Genomic DNA, 17286 nt, shown 5'->3' on the forward strand with positions numbered 1-17286 from the left:
GGATGGGGAGGGAGGGGAGTGGGATGGGGAGGGAGGTGGGAGGGATGGGGAGGGAGGTGAGTGGGATGGGGAGGGAGGGGAGTGGGATGGGGAGGGAGGTGGGAGGGAGGCTCAAGTGGGAGGGGACATAGGTACACCTACGGCTGATTCACGTGGGTGTTTGGTAGAAACGAACACAATACTGTAAAACAATTATCCTTCAATTAAAATAAATAAATAAATAAATAATTCCCTTTGATGCTCACATGGAATGAGGCTGGTTGGGAGAAGTGATGGATTCCCTAGAGGCGGCTGGGAAGACGGGATTTCTAAAGCACTCACAGATGTCAATGTCTGCCTGGTGTCTCCTAAAATCACACACTTTCAAAACGGTAGAATCAATGCTGTGAGCCCAGCTGAGTGACCGGGGGTGACTTACTTAATTGCTCTGAGCTTTGGTTTTCTAATCTGCAAAATGGAAGTCATAATGATAAAGATACCAACTTCTCAGGGCCCTTGTGAGAACCGAATGGATTGATATTTATAAAAAAATTAGAAGAGTGTTAAATAAATCCAGAACACCAGTTTTGAGACTCTAACCTGTATAGCACAAATTTCGAGAATCAAGGTGCGTGCATCTCAGGCCTACCAGTATAGACTTAGATTTTTAACTCTCTTTCTATAAGGACCAGCTGCTGCTTCATAAAACAACAGCCTGACTCTCCATGGCTACATGGAGAGGAAGTCTCCACGTGGGGATCTGGCTACTGTTTTATTAAGGAAGCTGCTGCAGTTCCTCCATGTGGGAACAGCAGTAGAAATGTGGAGATCTCCGGGGGAATGCAAGAGACATGGATTCAATCCCTGGGTCAGGAAGATCCCCTGGAGAAGGAAATGGCAACCCATTCTAGTAATCTTGCCTGGAAAATTCCACAAACAGAGGAGCCTGGTGGGCCTTGCAAAGAGCCATACACAGCTGAGTGCTGAGGGGAAAGTCACTCCTAAGGTCAAGAGCTGGAATGAGGTAGTCCACCCCCTGCCCCCACGTGGAATTCTCCTCCTCTACCAGCCTTTGAGTTTAGGGTGTATTCTTCATACTCTTCACTCAATAAGTCTCTTACCTCCATTCTACAGGGTCAACTAGGCTTTGATTTCCTCTGAAAGAAATAAACCTCTTGAGGTTCCTTTCGGGGGCCAGGATATACCCGGGTCCTGGGGCCCGGGGGTGCTGCCACGAGGTGGTGGGTGTGGCCGGAACCTGGGGAGGGGGTGGGAGGGTGTGTCTCGGGGATGTACAGGGCACAGGGAGGCGCTTACTTGCAGTCATGCTTCTCTATTTCAAAGTGAGGGTTGAAGTTGAGGACAATCTTCTGGTTGGGTTCGGGGGCGTAAACAATCCATTCGCAGTTCTGGTGGGATGGATAATCCTGGGGGTAACCCGGGGAGGTGATGTAGCCAGCGTCTTTGGAATTCAAACGACCTCCACAGGGTTGGTCTGGAAGAGAAGGCAGACAAGAACTTCAAATATGTTACAGTCTGTTTTTTTTCCTCTCCTTGTTTCTCTTCTCTAGGAGTGGCTGATTAACACTGTTTTACAGACCTTTTATGGCAGTCCAAAAGACTAACCTACTTACTCATTCAGTGGAAGAGATTATTTCAGCTCATTCTCCCCCCCAACTCACCCAGCCACACACACGTACAACACACACACACACTCTCTCTCTCCAAAATGAAAATATTCCAGAAGTCATAAATATTCCCAATTACATGGGCTGATATTAAAAAAAAAAAAAGAAAACTGTAAACTTAACATGCTTCCCTTCCTGTTCCTGTCTCTCCTGTGTGGCCCATCTTCTCATTCAAACCTTGCATCTCTGTCTTTATCTCATAAATCCTTCATGTCATTCAATGGTGCCTCCTAGCCCAGCCCAGCGGCCAGAAGTCAAGACTCCGGGCGCTGACAATAGTGGTTTTGTGGTGCCGACCCACAAGTAAGCCTGGTAACAATTACATGTGATACAGAGGAAGCATATTCACTTTTGGGCCAGAACAGGCCCTGGAGGGTGATTTCAGCATTTTTTTTTTTTAAAGAAAAAGCAAAACCCCCAAACACTTAATTCCACAGGCACCACAAATTTGATTTATTATTTCATTACACATTGAGTGGAAAAATCTGCATTAGGGAATCCAGTGGCTCTGATCTCAGAGTTTCGACAAAGGTGCTCTGTGCGTGTGTTTTCTCTGAGCTTTTATCCGCGGTCCTTCCTGCCTGGTCACCACCAGCAGAGTGTGCTGCTGCCTTGTCCAGGGGTGACCAGCCACTGGGAAGGCAGCTGCAGGGGAGGAACTGCCAACCCCCACCCGCCAGCAGTGCCCGGCTGGCGGTAAACAGCTTCGTGGGGGCCAGGAGGGAAGCGGGCAATCTTCAAAGGCAGAAAAGGTGGGTGATGACATTTGATGCATCTTATATTTGGGAGTGAAGTTCTGTCATCCCCAGGAGGGGTTCTTGGGAAATGAGAAAGGGGGGGAGGTGCTTAATCCCAGAGTAGAACAGAAGACGGGAAGGCACAAGAGACCTAGAAATATTCAGAAGCCTCTCGGAGACCTTCCTAAGATGTGTGCCTCTCTTAGCATCAATCACGATTTAATATCGCCATCTGCATGGAGCAGCACGGGTCCGTCAATTATGCATTCCGGCTCAGCAGCTACCAGACAGGATGGGGGCTTTCTCCTGTGTTCCCTCTTTGAGGAAAGGGTCATGCATTTTTTAACTCTACAGGTGCACTCTCCTCGTCCCCGTGTCGGTTGGTATTACTGTCTTCCAGACCTCTGCTTTAGATTACCAGCCTGACAGGCTTTAAATGCATAAAAGATGGGCACGGCACACAATGGTGGTTGGGACACACAAATCCACGCAAGTAGCCTTTTAGGCATCGCGTCTCCAAGAGCTCAAACTGTGCCGCGGTCGAGCTGCCCAGAATCTAATGGATTCAGGTCCCATTTCCTACTGGGTGGAAAACAAAAGCAGGCCATTTCCTCTGGTTAGCAGAGACCACATCATCCTCTAACTAATGACCCCGCGCCCTCCCCAGGCCAGGAGGACAATGGGCCCAGCCTTCCCGCCCAGACGGAGACGAGGCCAGTGGTGGAGCTGGGTGCCACCCGTCCCCCCTGCAGCCAATCCTGCAGGCTTTCCAGGGGTCTACACCACTCAGCCATGCTGGACACCCAGCGTCTTCCAAGAAGGTCAAACTGTGGCCCATTGGTCTTTGCTCACGGGTGGGAAATCGGGCTGAGAGTGGCCCTCTGAGGAAGTGGAGCTGTCTGGATTTAGATCTCCAGCTGCATGAGCTAAACTGGCAGGAGAGGAAATTTTCTACTGGGTGCAGCTCCTCCGCCAGCTGCTGTACTGAAACGACAGCTCTGCTCCTGGCTCACCCCAAACCACACCTTTTAACACAGAACTCATAACAGGGCATCTGAGCTGAGCTCCTGTTTGGTCATCCAAACTCCCTCCCTCCTTTCAGCATCCCTTCCCTGTTCCCCTCCCATGTCTCCTGAAAGAGGAATTTTTCTTCCTCAACTCCCTGCCTCCCAAGTTTAAGCTTTTAGCACTAAGACAGGGCACACATAATCGGCAATAAAGACAGGAAACTTCTTCATAAGAAGGTTTCGTTTCTCACCCACATCAGTAATAATTTCCCACTTAAAAAAGAAAAATCAAGCTATATATATCCCATAGTGGACAGTCTACATTTTCTGCTGTTAAAACTCACTTAACCAGAGGAAATAGGAGTAATTCATTTCTTTTCTCCTGTTCTTTCTTTATCTGAAGAATACCAAGGCACTTATTAAAATATTTAAGAACTCATTAAAACATCTGCTTTGCTTGCATGGAGCTAACCTTTTTAATATCCAAACATTTATAAACTCACATTCTTGTTTGGATGGCACGCACACTCAGAAACACACACACACACATAGATATTGAACACACATCCGGGACACATAATTATTAGAAATTCACACTTCAGTCCTATACACACATTCACACCCTCTCATAAAATATCACACATCATTTGCACAGACATATATCCACCAAGATAAATACTAGAATCTCCATCTCTATTTTTCTTGGAGAGAACTAAATTCTTGAAATCTATCATCAGTAAAAACTGTAAAGAAAACACACTTAATTCTTCTCCACCTCCTCTTGATAACTGATCTTTCATTTCCAGGTTTGGGGACCCTTCTGAAATACAGAAGGGTCTGTCTGAAATACAAACATGCCTCCAAGAGAAATGAGCTAGATTTTCTTCTGAAGACCTGCACCATCCAGGGCTCAGGAGGTCTGTGTCACGTGCCAAAAGGAACAGCATAAATGTTCTCTATGTGTTTCAGAGGAGTCCAGCCCAGCCAAGAGGGAGTTGAACTCAAGGGCAAACGCCTTTAGGCCAATCTCCACATATAGAGGCGAGGTTGACCCCATTGAATTTTAGCTACTGAGCCTGTCTGGCAAGTTGACAAGTGACTTCTTTCTGTATTTGGTGAATACCTTACACCTGGGGCAAATTCATTCCTAAAGAGAATCAGGCAAACCCAAGCCTGGACAGTTCAGAGCAGGTTTTCTCCTATATCTGAGAGGGAAGTCTAAGGGATGGGCCAGGTCAGGTCAGATAAAGACCTCGGAGGTCTTTGGACCATGGATGAAAGGATTCAAGTGACACCTCTGGACATGATTGAAATCAAGGGACTACAAAGTTCTAAAGTCACAAAGGTCTGATTTACCCCCATAATGACTACTTAGGTGTTTTAATTTGACATATAAAAGGTCAGGTTATTTCTGACCTTCGTATCTTTCTGTTTCTTTGTTTGTTTTTCTCATATGCTTTTGTTTGAGGCTTGCCAGGTGGCACTAGTGGAGAAGGCAATGGCATCCCACTCCAGTACTCTTGCCTGGAGAATCCCATGGACGGAGGAGCCTGGTAGGCTGCAGTCCATGGGGTTGCTCAGAGTCGGGCATGACTGATCGACTTCACTTTCATGCACTGGAGAAGGAAATGGCAACCCACTCCAGTGTTCTTGCCTGGAAAATCCCAGGGACAGAGGAGCCTGGTGGGCTGCCGTCTATGGGGTTGCACAGAGTCGGACACGACTGAAGCGACTTAGCAGCAGCAGCAGGTGGCACTAGTGGTAAAAATCCCACCTGTCAATGCAGGAGACATAAGAGATGAGGGGTTCGATCCCTGGGTTGGGAAGATCCCCAGGAGGACAGGATGGCAACGCACTCCAGTATTCTTGGAGAATTCCATGGACAGAGGAGTCTGGCAGGCTCCTCCAGTCCACAGGGTTGCAAAGAGTCAGACATGACTAAAGAGCCTTGTTTGCTGGTAAGCTAAGTACCATCTGATACTGCCTAGGGGTACCGGTTCCTGGATAAGGTAAAGGGACTCTGGACCCATCCACTTACAATTCTAAGGCACTCTGCCAGTTTCCGAAGGAACTCGGCCTCCTATAGGACCCAATTTAAGACAAAGCACTGATTCCTTGGTAATACAATTTTTAGGAAGTATTTATTAAAAAGGAGTAGCAGATCTTTTAAAAAAAATCTGGTCTGCCTCCTAAGGAAATTCAACTGGAGTTGTTTTTAAAGGAACACTCTATGGCCAGGACTTGAAAGTAATTGGATTACAGCGGTTTACTTCACAATGGCCAGGTGACAGCAGCTACAAACTTCGGGCTGTTCCGCACAGACCAGTCAGATCTCTCGGTGTAACTGAACCGAAGGTAAAAGTCCGTATCAAAAACGGGGAACTTAGGCTGGCTGGATACGGGACTGGAACAGCAGGTTGTTGTCAAAGGCAGGCCTGGGAAGGGGACCAGGCTACCAGGAGGGGGCGGGGCTGATGTTATCAAAGGAGGGGATGCAGGCACCTGGATTCCTAACGCCCTGTGGCCTGCCTGTGTCTCAGTTTCCTCCACTGTAATTCCGGGAGCGGCCGCAATTGACTGTGTCGTTTTCAAAGTTCTTTTTAGAAGTGTTTGTTTTTCCCTTGATCAAAACTGGACCCAGAACTCCAAAGTGCAAAGCCACTAAAAGTGAAGCCCTTCTTGGGTGTGGGCACAGATGGTGACAGAATCAGTGCCGTATGCCTGCCTTGGAGCCGCTCCCTGCCTTTCTGACGGAGCTTCTCTAGAAGGACTTCGGGGCTTCCTGGAACTGGGTTTGAAACCCATTAGATCTCAGTTCCCTTGTTACTTTCAAATGCCACAGAAAAGAGAACAAGTACAAGGATTAGAACACACACTATATATATATCTGAGGGCACCTGATGGAGAAAAACAGTCTCATTTCATCCCCAAATGATACATTCACAGCACAGTCTCATCCTATTACCACAGCATTGTTTTCATTTAATTATTAGTAGGAAAGAAAAGAAGAAGCCCTTTCTACGACTTCAAAAGAGAGAAGGCTGTCACTTTGTTAACTAGTCAGGAGCCTTGTATGCAAGTATGATCTCGCCACTGGAAAGCCGTGTGTGTGACCTTGGGTAGTTAGTAAACCACTCTGAGCCTTTATCTTCCCATCTATAATGAGGGGAGTGGTGCTAAAGTTCAGTTCCAGTTCTAAATTTCATAGCCTGTATACCTATGGAAGGGGAAAATCCTATAACCCACAGATGAACCTCTAATTAAAAAGATTCTCTACCCTCCTAGATAACAAGATATTTATGCAAGGTGTTGATTGTATTTCATCTGCTTGGTAAGCCTGAAACAAAACTCTAGGATTCTTCAGTGAATGCATCTGTCTTGCATTATGGAGAGTTTAAATGTCTCTTTCAATCACATTAGCTCTACTGACGTGAGCTTCTTTTCTTAACGGAGTCTGTGGCTGTATATTTATAAATATAAGGCATACACAGTTCTGTGTGTGAGCTTCTCAACAATGATGCATGAAAAGAAAACAGAGAAAGAGTCTCTTCCAATCTCTCACGAAGATCTTCTAAGTCCTGTGCTCAGGGTTTGAACCAAATTTTGCTCACTAACCTTGAATAAGCTTCTTTTAAAGTGATCTCTGTGGGCCGAGGCTGGATTTTGTTTTATTCAAAGCGACTTCAGCCTGTCACAAGACAGTCTCATAAAAATCTGTATCTTGGCTTAAGCTGGGAAGAAATGAGCCAATCCATCAGCCCAGGAATGTGGCTGTTTGACCACTTCCTAAGGCAACTGGGAAGGGATGCAATCTATTCAATTTATGGGGCTGGGTGGCAGTGAGTGATCCACTCCTGAAGGCACAGCAAATGAAAATTCCTGTGAACTATTGCAATGAGAAAGTTCAAAATCTGAATAAAAGAACTGTCTGGGAGGGCAGGAAGGAGGGAACGGGAGAGTGGGAAAGGAAGGCAGCACTTGAGCATGGAAAAAGGAGTGAGGAATGAGGCAAACTTCCTCTGCTAAAACACCTCTGGTGAATTCACCAAGAACGGAACTGGAAATTGGGTCTGGAAACAGGCCTTTGGAACGTCTCTCCTCAATCTGGATTCTAAAAATGAACCTTCATTTAATCGTTAAAATGTAAGTTTGATGCGATTACCTCCCCTGACCTCGAATCATGCCACCTGTGGTAACCTTGTTATTTGTCATCTTATATCATAAACAAATGCAATTCCAATAGGGCAGCCAATATAATATCATTAGTTGATATTTATGTCCACTCTTTCCCAGCCCACATTGCAAATGCAATTTTGATGCCATTGATGAGAGATCTGGGATTACAATTCCTGACCATTTCAACAGACATTTGGGGAAGGAAATAGAAGAATAATAATTTTAGGGTCTCTCCAAAAGGTAATATAATTGTTTTCATTTATTTTGATTAACAGAAAGCTTCTGTCGAAACATTCATGGCTCCCCATTGGTTAGTAAATGAAATCCAAACCCTCTGGCCTAGCAATTTGGACTTTGCATTTGGCCCAAGCTATTATTTCCAAACTTATTTGCAACTATTTGCTTCCACACTGTCTAAGTGGCCATTTCTGAGTGTTCCCCAGTGTTCCTTCTCTGCTCCCTTTTCCCGTCCTCTGCTATGCCTTTCCCAGCTCTAAACCCATCTAAACTCTCAATCCAGGTTCACATGCCACCTCCACCCTCCCTGATCCCCCAGGAGTAACCTCTTCCAGCTTCTGAGGCTGAAGCTCTTTAGCATCTTCTAAAGTGTGAGAGAACCTTATCCATGCTGCTGGACCACCTGTTCATCTTTGGCAAACCTTACGGCATCAAACCCAGAGTCTTTGCCAAAGATCACACTCAGTGAGGCTTGATGAATTAATGAGTTAATAATTGACTAGGGTAACAACAGGTGGTTCAGTGGTAAAGAATCCACCTGCCAATGCAGAAGATGTGGGTTCAGTCCCTGGGTCAGAAGATTCCCTGGAGGAGGAAATGACAACTCAATCCAGTATTCTTGCCTAGAAAATCCCATGGACAGAGGAGTCTGGCGGGCTACAGTCCATGGGGTCGCAAAGAGTCAGACATGACTGAGCACCTATGCACGCTGACTCAGCAGGGTAATACCCAAAATATCAGTAGATATCACAAATTCTAAGAAAGCCTTATCACAAAGTATTCTGTGTGTCCTGCCTCCACCCTTCCTTCCCAACTCACAGCTGCTATTAAATGTAAATATTTTTTACTGGCGAACCAGGAGTGTAGAGGACTTGTCTGGGATAATAATACCTAGTCATAGATCAAGGTAGAGCTAGTGTGAACTCATAGGACACAGTAACCTCAGATAATGATGACGAAGTTCAAAGGACATTACACTTTAATTCTAATAATGGTAAAATTAATTTTATCTGAGGGCTTTCTTACCCCCTCATTCCATCCCCCCATCCTCCCAAGAGCAAGTTCTAGATATTTGTTTTCAGTAGCACCAAGAAGCTTCAAAGTACTACTTTATCCCTAAACTCTTGCTGCATTTCAGTTCACTCCTTTCTACCCATCCTCCCCCCTCAGCTCCCTTCCCCTGGCCCCCAAGATGCCTTTTAGGCACATCTGTTTTATTTTTCCCCTTTATCAAAATAAATTATTTTTGCCGCTTGGTCCAGTCATTTGCAATTCCCTTTATCTCCTTCACTGAAAGACTGGCCAGAACCCAGAGCCCTGGCTATCACAGGATCTTGAGAGGCGGTGAACAGGGTATCACTGGCTGTGTGCATTAGACTGGCCAGCAGCCCCATCCAAGGCATGCTTTCCTTTTGTTATTCCCAGCCCCCTCCTTTTTTTTTTTTTTTTTCTGGATTAGATCATGACTCTCTTATGAAGACCCAGAGGGAAATGGGATTATTAAGAGTCTTGCTGGGTAAAAGCTATTTTGTCTTTACAACGACTTTTTTGAGTTCAGCTGCTGAGGGGCCTTACTGCCAGAGTAGAAGTTATTACACATTTGGGGAGCCCCTTCCATGCGGCGCTTCTTGCTGAGTACACTTTCAGGGATGAAGGATGGAAGAGGAGGAAAGGAAGGAGAGAGATTTAAAAAATCAGTAGAGGCGACAACTCCGAAAGTGGAAAACCAAGGCGAAAAAAAAAGTGTAAAGAACTGATGTAAATCTAAGATGAGAATCCAGCAGAGAACATGCATCTCTGAAGAACAGGGTGCCGAGAGATTAACCTGACGCTTATAAAATCAGACAAAGGTCTAGTGGGGTAAGAGCTGAGAATGAGTAATTATTTACTGATTTTTTTTAAAAAAGAACAAACTCATAAAAGTAACACAAACTTACTGCAAGGGTGTTAGTGTGCTTTCTGTCTTTCTAAGATCATTAGATACTATTAACCCCACTGAAGCTGTTTTGAAGATTAAATGACTTCCGAACAGGCGGCTTAATACGTACTCAACAGTACTCTATGTAATCTGAAATAGCCCAACACCCTAGAAATCAGTCAGCTATTAGGATCAAACACACTTACAGATAAAGACACTGAGGTGGACAGAAATTAGGAATTCAGGATCACTGAGCCGACAGGCGACTGACAGGAGGTCTGGCTCTAATGCTCCAGAAGCCAGGAGGTCCGATGAAGGTCTCCGGGAACCGTGCAGTGACAAACTTATTCAATAGCATTTAGAGACAGACAAATGTTTTGCCTGTTTGAAAACTCCTTTTTCTCTCCCAGTGCCAGGAATCTGTGTGTGAACAATGAGAGATGTGTTCAAGGCTGGGGTGTGAGTGGGCTGGAGGCACTTAACACCTTCTTCACTCCCAACACACAGGCACTGTGTTCCTTGTGTTCCTTGTCGTCCTGGCCCTCTTTTCTGCTTCCTGGAAACCAGGGTGTGTGTTTGGGGGGAGGGTGTGGCGGGGGTGTGAGTAGATCACTCAAGTCTGAAACTATGTGTCACAATATCAGAGGGTTTTTTTTTTTTTTTTCTCCTGGCAGTTTCCATTTCTCTCCTGTCTCCTCAATCCCAGTCTTCTCCATCCTAAATGCCACGGTTGTTATTGTTCTACTGGAGAGGAGCAGCAGTTTCAGAGACGGGGGATTTATTTTTATAGCACAGCTGGTCTGCCAAAGGTCACATAATTTGGCAATGTTCCCAGTGGTTAAAAATTAATTTCTCCTTATTAATACAACCAAGGTCCCATAGGATCGGAGCTCAGCCTTATCTAAACTTGACAGCTTCCTAAACCTTTAGAAGATGCTTTCAAATCCTGGAGGGCCAGCCACACTACAAGGCCACTGTCCTGGAATCCACCCCTACTGATTCCTATTAGGTAATGAGCCCATTAAGCCCTTCAGCCATTTCTCATAGAGGCAGCTAAAGCTTTGGAAAAGGCTGTGGGTTCTCCAGGACAAACGTTCACAATGTCTTCCAGGAATGAGTTAATAAAAAAAAAAAAAGTTAATTCCTTACTTGGAAGGAATCATACAAAAACTTTTAGGGATCAAACAAGTATGGCAAGTGACAAGAGACAAAGATTATCCAGTGGCTAGTGATGGTATCAGATGATAAAACACCTCAAATATGCTAATGATACTACAAACTAGTGCCCAGACATCACCTTTCAAGTCTTTTCTCCTCAGTGCAAGAAATTAAAAAGGTATTATGCTTCTGCTCCGTTTTTGAAAAAAGGAAAGTCTTGTCTCTAATTTCCTAAAGTCTTTCCAAACAGGACTTTTGGGGAATAGATTCTGAAAATTCTTTACCAATGGACCTGGCTCTGACTTCTGTCAGCTCAGAACTGTCTCACACGTGGGTCACCCAAAGACAGCTCCTCCTCTTGGGTGCTTTAATAAGCATTGAGGCAAACGACAAACACCAGACAGGACCCTCAGAACCATCAGGCCCGGTGTCTCTCCCAACTGACCCCCCCACAGCCCTCTCCCCAGCTGTTATTCACTTTCATGCCTCATTGCTCACGAATTGGCATTTGAACTCCTAGTCTCCTCTACACTGTGAAGGCAGGAACTGGCCTTTCAGGTGCAGAACATGAACTATACAGTACGAGATGCGAGCCATTTGGTACACAGCAGGAGCCCTGTCTGGATAGCTCAGGGTTCCAGTCACTGCAGCCTTCGAACATTTCATTTAGCCAACTGGGTGCTCTGTGGCTTAACTGAGGTCTCCTCAGCATGATATAAAAGTCCAGACCTGCCGGGCTGCCTGGGCAGTCACAATAGGACCAGGCACAACTTGGACCAGAAGGGGCTTGCCCTGGGACCCTCGTGGGGAGCGTTTCTCTTTCCACTGTTTTGCACTGTGTGCTCTGCTGGCAACTAGCACTAGCTTCACTACCTCCAGGGGCTGTTTATGGGGTAAAATGGAGTTGGTACTCATTGGAAGCCGGCAAGAGACCAGTCCCTAAAAGTCTAGAGCAGGTCGTCTGTGCCAAACCCAGGAGTTTATAGTTCTACTTGCAAATGTTTATGCCTGCCCACAGTCATCGGGCAATTTAGGGAGACAGAAGAAAACAAAACCGAAAACGCTCTTCAAACTCCTCTCCTCCCGAGCCTAGACCGTGGATTTGTCTGAACCCAGACCTGTCTCCCACAGCCAATTTACACCTCTTATCTGATCATCCTGTCCAGACGGAAGGCTGAATTGACCGCTTCTGCCAGGGACCATGGCAATGGTGTTAAAACTCAACCACAGATCAAAGCTCTTCAGGCAAGGGGCTGGTAGGGGTAGGAGGCGGGGGTAGGGGTGAGGGTTGGGGGTGGGGGTTGATGGTTACAGGGTCCGTGTTCTTTTGGCCCCAAGCGATGAGACCCGAAGGCTGGGAAACGTCAGGGCTGGGAGTTACCATCATCTGAAAGGAACCCATTGTCAGGGCCTGATGATTTCCTAGCAAAACCCAGTTCCCCGCAGACCACGAGATTAAGTCTAGCAAAGGGGAGTTTCGTGGCCAGGCGCTGACCGTGAATGGCCAGCGCCAGGGGGCTCTCCTCGCTGTCTGAAACCGAAAGGAGGGGAGGTGGTGGGAGGGAGGCGAGCGGTGAGCACCGGCCAATCAACCCGAGCGTCGATCTCCTTCCCCTTCCAGAGAAATTCAGCCGGAGCCGCAGAAGCGATGACACAGTGGAGCCGGATCCCCTAAACTTGGCTGGGAAAGCTGATAACCATCCCCATAACCCCCTGGTTCCCGGAGGGGCGCGCGGTTCCTTCCACCAGCCCCGACCCCGGCAGCCCTGGACCTCAGCTCGGCAGATGCCCCCCCACCCAGCCGCCGGGACTTTAGCTCCGCGGATGCCCCCCACCCAGGTCGCTGGGCGCCTGGGCGGGACCTGGTGGGAAAAAACGCGGTGCGCTAGCCCCAGGCGAAGGGCGCGGGCAGCCGGTTAATCACAGCTCGCCTCGCCTCCATTAACTTCTGTTGATATTAAAAAGAAATCAATCAGTGAAAATGGAGCCTTGGCCGTGACTATTTCTTTTTCTCCAGTGGAAAAGCAAAGAGCGAGGCGGCGGCGGAGGGGAGGCGGAACTCGCCGGCGACTGCAGAGGATTCTCCCAGGCCGAAGACCGCAGCGGAGACTTAACTTTCTGGCAGTGGGCAGTGCTGAGGAAATGCCGCAGCCTGCTCCCTGGGGGTGTCCTTAGAGTGAGGAGGAGGGGACAAAGCTGGAGGAGTTGGAGGCGGCCCACTTAACCGGGCTGGAGCTCCGGTTTTGCTTTCTCTGGGAATATTTTTGCCTAATAGAATGTTTATGGATCGCTCGGCTGCTTCTACTGCGTAGCCCAAACAAATCGATGCGGCGTTAGAGACGGCGCGGGGTGGGGGGTGGGGAGGGCCGGCTGGGGGGCCACCACGTCCCCCCCACGTGCAATGCCCGCGCGCCGCGTGCTCTTCACCTGTTCGCGCGCACCGGCGGGCGCCCGGCGCGCAACGCTACTAAAGTTGCGCGCATTCCCGCGGCTCAAGCTGCCACCCTTCTGCCTCCAACCTCAGGTCCGAATCCCACCCCGGCTTTCCGCCACCAGCTCGGCCAGCGCTCCGGCCCCCAGCCCCTCGGAGCCCGCTCTCTTGGGGTGGCGGGGGAACTGCAGCGCAGAGTGAAGTGCAGGAGGGGGCGCTCCCTGCAGGGCCTTCGGAGCTTCCCCCGAGTTCCCGAGCGGGGTTAGGAGGGCGGCGGCGCTGTGATCCGGCAAGGCGGCCGGCGTGGCAAGGACTGGGGCAGCCTAGTGCGCGACGCCCACTCAGCTCCTAGCCTCCAGCCAGTGCGAGAGGCTACGCGCCGTGGCCACGAGGTTATTTGCTCAATTGCTCCCCGGCTTGCTCCTTCCGCCCGTCCCCCCACCCCACCCCAACTAGTCAGAGTGGGTTTCAACCGTCGCTGCAGGCTGGGCCCGGCCCCCTCTCGGCCGGCGCGCGCCGGGTGAGTCAGAGGTCTAGCTCGGCCTCGCCCTTTACTACCCGGTGCCAGTCGACTGTTCCGACCAAAAGCCCTAGCAGCCGGCGGTTCGCGATCGCCTTTTCCGGGGGCTGCAGAATATCCACCCCGGGCGGGCCCCAGCTCCGCGTCCCGTAGGGAGATCCCACCCTGGGTCCGAGGCTGCCTGAGGCCTCAGAGAGGGTGACCAGCCCGCGCTCCCGCCTCTGGGCTTCTCTAGAAGTGACGCAGCGCGGCCCGGGGCCGGGGTGGGAGGGGGCTCTGCGGAGAGCGCGGGAGGCAGGTGGCAGAGCCGGAGTGGGTTTGAGCGGGTGTCGCGCACACACGTACACACTCCGCGCAGCGCTCGGGGACAGATGTGAGAACATCTGGGGTACGAGGTGGCCCCTGAGTCTTTACGACCCCTCCCGCTCCGCACAGCACACAGCACCTGAAGTTGTGTGTGTGTGTGCGTGCCAATGTGTACGCCAGTGTGCGCGCACTCGCGCACCCGGGCCTACCGGAGTCCGTGCCTGAATACATAATGTACCGTGGGCATCCTCGCCGCGCGCGCACGCGGACACACACACACACACACAGAGCGAATCACACAAACATCCATAATTTATGCCGCTTTCAGGTCTGTGGGAGGTAATTTAATTTCGCCTCAAGCTGGGAATTTAGAATTAAGAGAACGGGGAACTGAAAGCCACTGGAAATTTCCTCAAGTGGGACCTGCACCCATCTCTTTGATACGATTTGCGGCTGCTCTGAAGACCATTAATGGCAGAGAAGAAAGCAGCAAACGTGTGGGTCTGGAGAGTAAGGGCGTTCACGTATCTTTCTTTCCCTCAAATAAACAGCCACGCTTCAAGTGGGGCGCGTGCCTGTGTTGGGGAGTGAGAATCAAGAGTCCCCGGCTCCCGCAGGATCGACTAACCCGCTGTGATGGGGAGGACCCGGGAGGCTGCCAGGGGCTCCTGCTACCGCTGCGGTGGCAGCCTTAGACGTGCCTCCGGGTAAGGGCACTCCAGGAAGCGTTTTTCTCCTCTCTCTTTTCTCCATTTCCTCCAGGGATGCTTTCCCCACTCTCCATCACCTGTAGCAGCTTTTAAGAGTTTTGTCAGATTCCAGAGACTCTTGTCAGAGGGGAGAAAGGCTCAGCCCGGAAAGTGGTGTGGGGAAGCAAGAACGTGCCCCACTGGATTTTCTGAAACCAGAGAGCCCTTCTCAGAAAGAGCAGTGCCCCTGGCCAGACTCCACTCCCTCCCCCCTCCACCCCGCCAAATACTTGCCCCAGACCCTTCTGGGCCTTGCAGTGCTCATCTCTGCAGTCTGTCCACACACCCTTTTTGGCAGTGGTTGAGAACAAATTCTACCCAAAAGTTTCTAACCACTTCACAAGAGTGAGAGACCTTTGAGGGCCAGGCAGTTTGTTTTATCTAATACTAGTTTTAAAAAGAACATGTGATATACTTCCCCCAGAAAATATATGGAGGCAGGAAAGAGAACTGGACGACCAACCGCCTTGGTTGGCAGCAGCGCCCAGCGCGGAGCCCAGCCAGGAGACAACTTGCTCCATCAGCCTGAGCCCAATGATTCGGAGGCTCATCCACACACTCTGCAAAGAAGCCACAGCATTGGAAAACCCAAACTAGATTCTTGTATTTCCCAAGCCCTTCAGTTAACATTGCTCAATGTAGCTAAGTGGAGGGAATGCAAATGATTTATATTTCGCTGGCTAGGTTGAAGAAACTCATGGGAGATGTGTTCTGCTTCAAGACAGGGGAAAAAAATCCCCCAAAACTGTAATGCAAAGGCTTTGTAGTATTTTTAAACCTTTGATTCAGTCCATATGTGACATCTGAACACCGCCAAATTCTGTCTATGTTTCAAAACACACACACAGGCACATACTCCTAGCAGGAAAGAAAAGTTGGGTTTTAGCAGCAGTGGTGGTATAGGGAGGGCCGACTGGGATCTCTCTCTAAATTATTCAGTATTGAGCGATCCTCCTTCTCTTGCCATTGCGTGTGGCCCCCTGCGTTAGCAGTTGTTTTTAAAGGTAAAGGCATGCTGAAATGAAAAAAAAAAAAAAAAAAAACTTTCGGGGGGCTTACCTGCTTGGCCTCTCACTTCATGTCCTGAAAAGTAGAGAGCTAGGAAAATCCAGGTGAGAGGAAACATATCCATTTTGGAGAAGGCTTTCTCCAGAGCTGTTTTTGTAGATTTCTTGTTTAATGATAAGTCTTTGTGTTTTTCGCTCGCTTGTGTTCTTCCTTAGTGTCCTCTGCAAAGGTTCCTACCGGTCAGTGTTTCGCTCCTGAGTCCTGGCGGCCTGTCGTCACCTTTCTTCTTGCTGGGTCCCCACCTCACCAGGAGGAGGGTAGCTCTTGAAATCAGCAAAGAGGGAGCAAGCCGGGAAGAGAGGATGGGTTTCCTCTCTTAAAAACAAAACGCATCTATGTCCTCTCCCGTTCCTCAAAGTATCATTTCCTTTATCCTACAACATTCCCGAGTATTTCCCGTTAGCCAAGCGTAAAAAAAAAAAAATAAAAGAAAAGAATAAAAATACAAGCCAGGACTTGCCTTGGGCATCACACGGCCCCCAGGCAGCTGTGTGATCTCAGAGGCGTACACTGACACACATCCCTCCGCACTGGGGACCGGCACGCGGGCGGAGGCACAGACCGCCGGACGGCCCGAGCGCGAGGCGGCCGCCCAGCTCTCGCCCTCGCCGGGTTCCCCTAGCAGGAGCCTCCCCTAACGGCTACACCCGCTTGGCCAGCCTCGCGAGGGGAGTCTGAGGAAGGAAGCTAATGCGGCTGCGGCTGCTGTGGCTGCCGGTGGTGCGGCGGCGGCGGCGGCTGGGATCGCCTGGGAGTGAGCGAGCCCCTCTCCGAGTTCGCCCGCGCCCGCCCTCACCTCCACCTCGCCCAGCGCCCGGCAGAGTGTCTGCGCGTCTGAGGATGTGCTGGGGGCGGGCTGCGGGCTGGTGCCTAGCTCGCGTTCTCTGCTTCCCCTCCGGCTCCCCCCGCTGCCTTTTCAGGCCGAGCAGCATGTGGATGTCAGAGCCGCGGCAGAGCTATCCGATTACGCGCCGGCTCAGGGCCCGCCCCTTCTGTGTTCCTGATTAAAGAGGCAGCCGCGGAGACGCGCGGCGCAGAGGCGAGTGCCGCGGCACCCAGCTCGGGCGGGGCGGCGGCGGTTTTCCTCCGGCAGCGGACGGATCAAAGTTAAGGCAGCTCCCCCCTCAAGCCACCCATCTTCCACACAGCACCTCCCGCCCACCCTGGCACCACGGCGGCCGGGTTTCGCCAGGCCGCCCGTGCGTAATGCCCTGCAGAAGGAGAGCCCCCGGGCACCTCCCGGGCGCGCTGCCCTTGGCCGCTTGGCCCCCGTCCGAGGGAGACTCCGCGGGAAACGGACGAAATTCTTGTC

The 17286-nt window shown here is 49.8% G+C and overlaps 1 protein-coding gene and 1 long non-coding RNA gene across 5 annotated transcripts in view; one reads left to right on the plus strand and one right to left on the minus strand.

Annotated features, from left to right (window-relative positions):
- NRP2 (neuropilin 2) overlaps window positions 1-16899 on the minus strand; it is a 120050-nt gene extending 103151 nt beyond the window's left edge. For 2 of the 4 annotated variants that reach the window (XM_043910296.1, XM_043910298.1), the window contains exons 1-2: window positions 15966-16899; window positions 1297-1474 (exon numbers count right to left, since the gene is read on the minus strand). In XM_043910296.1, coding sequence (XP_043766231.1) covers window positions 1297-1474; window positions 15966-16038 — 251 coding nt within the window. In that variant the 5' untranslated portion in view covers window positions 16039-16899. The remainder of the gene's footprint in view (window positions 1-1296; window positions 1475-15965) is intronic. The other 2 variants (XM_043910297.1, XM_043910300.1) reach the window with 1 other exon arrangement.
- On the plus strand, window positions 2313-13189 carry LOC122698769. Its single transcript, XR_006342413.1, has 2 exons — window positions 2313-2419; window positions 12522-13189. It is a non-coding gene; the product is annotated as an uncharacterized LOC122698769 (long non-coding RNA).
- Window positions 16900-17286: the final 387 nt, after the last annotated feature.

Source organism: Cervus elaphus, chromosome 8 (genome assembly GCF_910594005.1).
Source record: "Cervus elaphus chromosome 8, mCerEla1.1, whole genome shotgun sequence".
Lineage (NCBI taxonomy): Eukaryota > Metazoa > Chordata > Mammalia > Artiodactyla > Cervidae > Cervus > Cervus elaphus.